Source organism: Sinocyclocheilus anshuiensis, unplaced genomic scaffold (genome assembly GCF_001515605.1).
Source record: "Sinocyclocheilus anshuiensis isolate Anshui unplaced genomic scaffold, SAMN03320099.WGS_v1.1 scaffold553, whole genome shotgun sequence".
Taxonomy (NCBI): domain Eukaryota; kingdom Metazoa; phylum Chordata; class Actinopteri; order Cypriniformes; family Cyprinidae; genus Sinocyclocheilus; species Sinocyclocheilus anshuiensis.
This window is the reverse complement of record NW_015539821.1, coordinates 1,881,365-1,888,495: the sequence shown is the minus strand read 5'-3', so window position 1 is coordinate 1,888,495 and position 7,131 is coordinate 1,881,365. Positions and strand designations below refer to the sequence as shown.

At 35.3% G+C, this 7,131-nt stretch overlaps 1 protein-coding gene and 1 pseudogene across 1 annotated transcript in view; both read left to right on the top strand.

Moving 5' to 3' along the window:
- The window catches only part of LOC107684073 (twinkle protein, mitochondrial-like), a 9,441-nt gene extending 7,261 nt beyond the window's left edge, over positions 1-2,180 (top strand). The window contains exon 6 of the mRNA XM_016480232.1: positions 1,450-2,180. Coding sequence (XP_016335718.1) covers positions 1,450-1,788 — 339 coding nt within the window. The 3' untranslated portion in view covers positions 1,789-2,180. The remainder of the gene's footprint in view (positions 1-1,449) is intronic.
- A 1,055-nt stretch (positions 2,181-3,235) lies between these two features.
- LOC107684072 (galactokinase-like) overlaps positions 3,236-7,131 on the top strand; it is a 9,001-nt pseudogene continuing 5,105 nt past the window's right edge.

Below are 7,131 nucleotides of genomic sequence, written 5' to 3'. Positions count from 1 at the left end.
TGTTCAGTTGCTTTGACACAATCTGTATTGTTAAAAGCGCTATATAAATAAAGGTGACTTGACTTGACTTGACTATTATTTATCATACTTCCAGGTTGTGATTCAGTGGAGCCAGCTGGTCCAAATAAACTGGGTACTGAACCATCTTTCAAGAGCAAACGATTTGTGAATCCCACGTTAAACTTTGCGAGATTAGAGAAGCAGTCATCAGTAAAATGACGGGAACACACACTCAAAAAAAAGATTGGGGTTGTACTGCTGTGAATTTTAACCGCTGATTCTTTGCAACCTCATTTTTGGAAGTGAAATTAAAATAAATGTACTTTCACAGCGTAGGACACAGGGTCTTCTCGACATGATGTTAACCAAACTAACAAGCTAGAAGTGGGATTTGAATTACTGACGACTTGTTTAGGCTGTTCAGAGTCGATTCTTTCTTTTGGGAGACGATAACTTTATTTATCGGGCACTTTCAGCTTTACAACTTTGCAGATCGTTTACATTCACATACAGCTACATTACACACTGCATGAAAGGCAATATTTGAAATGGCATGATAGGGGCACTTTAAAAAGTGATCTTATCTACAGTGTATATATAGAGAGTAGGGCTGCACCCTAATAGTCGACTAATCGTTAGTCGACCAGAAGAGGCTTGGTCGACCAAAATTTTATTAGTCGCAGAAAAAATAATAACAATAATCCACAGGCGAAGTCACGCAGTCCGTGACTAACAGATCATTAACGGCTAGTCTATGGTAACACAGTACATCAGGCAGGACATCCAAACGCTCGCCTATCATTCATCGACCTCAAATATGGCTTATCATCTGAAGTGAGTGATGTCAGAACAAAAGAAAAACACTAGTTTATCAAAATATTAAAATGTTAATGCAGTCTCCGTACTGTTTTTCCCTGACACATTCATAATCATTACTTCTGCGGTGCGCTGTGGCAAGCTTTATGCATGTGCTTGAGCGCTTATTAGGCTATGTAGGCAATTAAAGACTCATAATAATGATTTAAATGGTTTATTAATAAACGTGCGATTAGTCAACTAATGCTTAAAATTAACGACTACTAGTCGACCAGAAAAATCCTTAGTCGAGGACAGCCCTAATAGAGAGAAAGAGAGAGAACTGGATAACCAAATGTCTTTTTATTCCTCAGGTTTGCAGTACAAGACCACATAATTGGAGCCTTCAGGAAGTTTGCCACAAACAGCTGCTGTCATGTGACTTTAATTATCCACCCTCGGAAAGAAGAGGATGATAAAGAACTGCAGACAGCATCCATCTTTGGCACAGCCAAGGTTGGTAGATACAGACTGTGCCCACATGTGTATTCCTTGAGATACAGATTTCTACATGTACATGTTTAGTTTCTATCTATAAGAAAATCTAATGTATCTATCTATAAGAAGTCTAATGTATCATTTCCCCCATATCAGGCCAGTCAGGAGGCAGATAACGTGCTCATCCTTCAGGAGAAGAAGTTGGTGACGTGTCCAGGCCGTAGGTCCCTTCAGGTGTCCAAGAACCGCTTTGATGGGGACGTGGGGATCTTTCCTTTAGAATTTAATAAAGCCTCGCTTACCTTCTCTGCGCCTGTGAAGGGAAAACAGAAGCTTCGAAAGGTGAAAGTGGACAAGAATATCAGCACAGAGGAAATAGAGGAGACTGAACTCAAAGAAAAACGTGAGAAAGCTCTCAAGCCTGCCAAGGCAAAGACAGTTAAGGGGTCAGCAGCATTAAAAGATACAACAGATGGAGAAGGAAATAATCAGTAGCTCAGGGAATTCATTATTTGCATGAATTCAAATAAAATGATTAATACATAAAAATGTAACGTTATGGTGTTTGCTGCATTTTTGCTACTGAGTAAATGAATGAATGTTCATGTTAAGTGTTTTTAGATTTTTTTGTAGGGAGTTGTATGCAATGTTTTGTACATCCACTTATGTTTTATATTCACTTAAATGCAACAAATATGAACAAGTATTTGATGATTTAAAGAAGGTTTAAATACAGGACTTTAAAGCTGCATTTGAACAGATGCCATACATTTCATGGATTATGTGCAAAAATTACATGTGATCTGTTTCCGTTTTATTGTCATTATTACTGTTGGAGAAAAGTGTCAAATAAGCTATTTAAAGGAGGCTGTGAAAACTGTTAATAAAATGTTTTGTAGGATTTGTATCTTCTGCTTACCTATGTTGTGTATATTTAGATTTCTGACAGTTTAATTTATTTTATGTTTTGAAACTGCTGAAATAGTCTGCTTTAATATACTTTTGTTGAACGAATGGTAATTTAATACACTTCAACCCTGATCACACACAGCATGGAAATTAAGTCAACAGATTCAAATAATTTATTCTAGCACTTCCAATTTACACTGGGTTTGTATTTCCCACCAGCTTGTTAGATGCAGTTTAGCTACCCAAAACAGTTATAAATATGTGTGTGTTCAGGAAAGTACAGAAAATCACCTGACTAAAACGCAGTAATTATCTAACAATAAGGACTATTAATATATAAGTATAGTATTTTAAGTGTTGTATGTATAGTAAATAAGTAATTTATTAATGAACTTTAGTGACAATACAATTATGTCAAAATATAATATGAAAGTGTAATACAATAAAACTAAAATTAAATGTTTTATTTGTAAATGCATGTTTTGAAAATATTAAAATGGAGCTTTCCTAATATACTGATGCTTTAAAATAACGCTCTCAGACAATATACTTTTTCGGACAATGTTTTTTTTTAATAAAATATATAACCTAAAATATTTTATTTAATTTCTGGTTTGCCGGTTGTTGTTGTTGGGTTTTTTTTGTATGTCTATTAACTTTATAATAATTCGATCTGTAAAACGAGTTTTTAATGACGTTTCATTGATGTTTGCGTTTTTGATAGTTACTAGGTTTGAGCAGGATCTTGATCTTGACACACTGCAGCGTGATGAGAAACGTGTCATATGACTTATTGCACCAATCAGGAACCTTGTATATGTAGGAAGTATCCGAGCCTGAATTGCTGGTTTCTGTTCCTTTACATAAACTCCGTGGATTAAAGAAAATGTATTCAACTTTTTTTTCATTCATCGCTATAAATGATTTGCTCGGTAATGTAAGCTGCATGGCCTCAGCTTTTGGAAATCTGATGAACACTTATATTAATTAAGCTTTTAATATATATTTTTTTTTTGGTGAAGTAACTGCAAAATTGCGCCACAATGGCCAACATCTGTCCAATTAAAAATATTGCAGATTTAGTTTTTGAAGCTCGTCGTGTGTACCGGGAAACATTTGACGGGGATGATGCAAATGTTGCTCTTTGCGCTCCTGGACGTGTTAATTTAATCGGAGAACACACAGATTATAATGAAGGATTTGTTCTCCCAATGGCAATTACACTTTTTTGACATTATTAAATCCCATTAGTCAGCAACTGTTGGTTAAGTAAAGAAAAAAAAAAGTATAAATATGTTGTAAAATATGTAATATAATTTCTTTGTGTGAGCGAATTAATCTTTTGAATCGAATCGTAGAAATGAATCAGTTGAAACGATTCACAAAACAGGTCTGAGCCACTGATCTATAATAGAGTGGTCCAAAAAATTATTCACGAATCGGATGAATTGATGTGTTCAGTTCTCGAGCCAATAACTAATTTTTGAACCGATAATCGACGAGCATAAGGAATGTTGCTAAAACTTACAGGAACTAATTTTACGATTTATTCGACACCCACAAATTTGAAAAAGCTGGTTTTAACAAATAGTATTTTATCGAAACATGACCATGATACTTTTTCAGTCAAGAGATTGAATTCATAAATCAATTAATTTTAGTATTCTATAGTGTAAAGGAAAATTATAATTATGTCATAAATGATTTTATGAACCATGAAAGCAACAAACTGAACCAAAAAATAAAAATAAAAAAACTTACTTGGGGGCCAAATGTGTCACATATGCTTTATAATAGTTTTTGGAACTTCTGATGGAGTTGTTACGTCATGGCATAATGTAAGCTTCATTATTATTATTATTTCGATTCAATAATTTGAATCAAACTGTTTGAAAGAACCGATTCCTGTAAATGAATCAGCCTTACCAGCACTAATGCAAAGTGACCCAGTGTTACTTCAATTTTATGACATGTTGTTTCTTTGTCCGTATGCAAAATACTATGTCCTGCAGAGCTGATATCTGAACAGTGGAAATGATTGATTGTCCTTTCACATCCTTGATTATATTTTCTATTATAGATAGTAGATTGCAGACGTTGCCAATTTACACACTTCCATCTCTCCTTATAAATGGGAATTAATAATAGGAACAACCAGATTTTCTTCTCAAATCAAAACACTCTGCAATTATGCACTAACAATCTGTGTTATAATGTTTGTTTGAATGATTGCAGGCCTTGCCAATGGTGACTGTTATAGTGGGCAGCAAAATTTCTGGCCAGAAGTGCTGTGTTGTAACTCAGACTGAAGCTGCTGATGAGCCCAGGGTGGTGCACTTTGATCTCCCAAATGAACTGGCCCCACTTTTAAGAGGGCAGCCAAACTGGGCCAATTATGTAAAGGGAGTTGTACAGCACTACAGAGGTAATCTTTTGCTATCATGTTTGCCTATCTGGCAAAAAAGAGAAATAATGAGGAAGTGTACACTTAGTCTGCCTCTAGCACGAAATGTGACCCTAGGGACCCATGCTGAGAACTTGTCTTTGGACTAACTTTTTAATGCAGTGTTTCCAATAACCTTACTTGCAACACGTACAGAATAGCTGCTGAGCACATGTTCACTGTCTTCTAACTCTAAAAGTAAATATAGATTGAATATATACTTTGAATGGAGTACATATTAATCTCATGCATGAATTAGCTTTCACAAATGGACATACTGTCTGTTTCCACAGCACGGCCCATCCCTGGCTTCAGAGCTGTAATAGCTAATAGTGTGCCACTAGGAGGTGGACTCTCCAGCTCAGCTTCACTTGAAGTGGCTGTGTACACCTTCCTGCAGCAGTTGTGTCCAGGTAGGAGCTCTTTCTGTCTGTCACACTCATTTTAAATGGTTTTGGTCTTTTTTTGATATCCCTATCCACCTTATTTTTAACATAGAGCGACACAGCCATTTGTAACTCGAATGTGCAAGGCTTCTGGTGTCATTGACTTACATACGGTGGCCGAGAGAGCTCAACGCGCTGCAACTTAAGAAAACACATGCAAATTGAAAAAACACCAGCAAATTAAGAAAACATCTTCATCAGTTTGACAACACACGCGCTGCAAATCCTCACAACACATGCAAACGAAGAAACGCGCTGCAACTCCTCACAACACATGCAAACGAAGAAACGCGCTGCAAATCCTCACAACACATGCAAATGAAGAAACGCGCTGCAAATAGCACGGACCACAACGGAAATGTTTCAAGGGGACCCAAAAAAGTGACGGACCCGGCTGGGATATGTTTTGTGCAGTGGCTATTGGTCAGTGGAGTTGTCCGTGAACTGAAAGGTGAGGTTTTTTTGTTTATTTTAACACCCTGATTTGCATGATTCCTTTGTCTTTTAGATATTATTAGCCTAAATAATCTGACGAATTACACGAGTAACTGTGAAACGTTATATAAAATGGCTAACTTAATTTAATATTCTCAACTAAATATAATTTCAAGGTTAATGAAATCCGCAATGGCGTTTCTTCATTTGCATGTGTTGTGAGGATTTGCAGCGCGTGTGTTGTCAAACTGATGAAGATGTTTTCTTAATTTGCTGGTGTTTTTTCAATTTGCATGTGTTTTCTTAAGTTGCAGCGCGTTGAGCTCTCTCGGCCACCGTACTTACAGCTATTTTTAGCTGTCCAAAAACCTGTTATGCTGCTTGACATTGCAAACTGGTATTTCTTATAATAATAATTTAATGTATTGTCATAATAATAAACAAAGTGGTTTGTAGTGCAAATAGCTATACTGCACTTTGTTATTCTTCTAGTTATTTACCTATAGCGGTTAATGAATCTGTAGTCTCACACAGTCACAGAAAATAGCTTACTTTAAAAATATAAGTACAAAAGTTAAAGTACTTATGGAACAGCAATAAAGAGTTCTTTAAATGCATAAACAATTACTCTATTGCTTACTTAATTAGTAATCTGTAAACAGTGTGTTGTATACTTTTGCAATTTGTTTATATTTTTGTTTTTTATTATTTTTGTGTTATTGTTTTTCATTTGTAATTTTATTCAATTACACTACCATTCAAACATTTGGGGTCAGTAAGATTTTTTTTAGAGGAAATTAATGCTTTTATTGAGCAAGAATGCACTGAATCGATGAAAAATGACAGTAAAGGCATTTATAATGTTGCAAAAGATGTAAATAAATACAAGGTCAAATATTTTTTTTAAATTCTCTATTAATCAAAGAATCCTTTAAAAATGTATCACAGTTTCCACCAAAATATTAGCAGCAAAACAACACATTTTTCAACACTGTTAATAATAATAAATATTTCTTGAGCACCAAATCAGGATATTTAGAATGATTTCTGAAGAATCATGTGACACTGAAGACTGTTATAATGGCTGCTGAAAATTACATTTTAAAATACAGTGGTGTGAAAAAGTGTTGGCCCCCTTCCTGATTTCTTATTTTTTTGCATGTTTGTCACACTTTAATGTTTCAGATCATCAAACAAATTTAAATATTAGTCAAAGATAACACAAGTAAACACAACATGCAGTTTTTAAATGAAGGTTTTTATTATTAAGGGAAAACAAAACCCAAAACTACATGGCCCTGTGTGAAGAAGTGTTTGCCCCCCTGTTAAAACTGTGGTTTATCACACCTGAGTTCAATTTCTCTAGCCACACCCAGGCCTGATTACTGCCACACCTGTTCGCAATCAAGAAATCTCTTAAATAGGACCTGCCTGACAAAGTGAAGTAGACCAAAAGATCCTCAAAAGCTAGACATCATGCCGAGATCCAAAGAAATTCAGAAACAAACGAGAAAGAAAGTAATTGAGATCTATCAGTCTGGAAAAAGTTATAAAGCCATTTCTAAAGCTTTGGGACGCCAGCGAACCACAGTGAGAGCCATTATT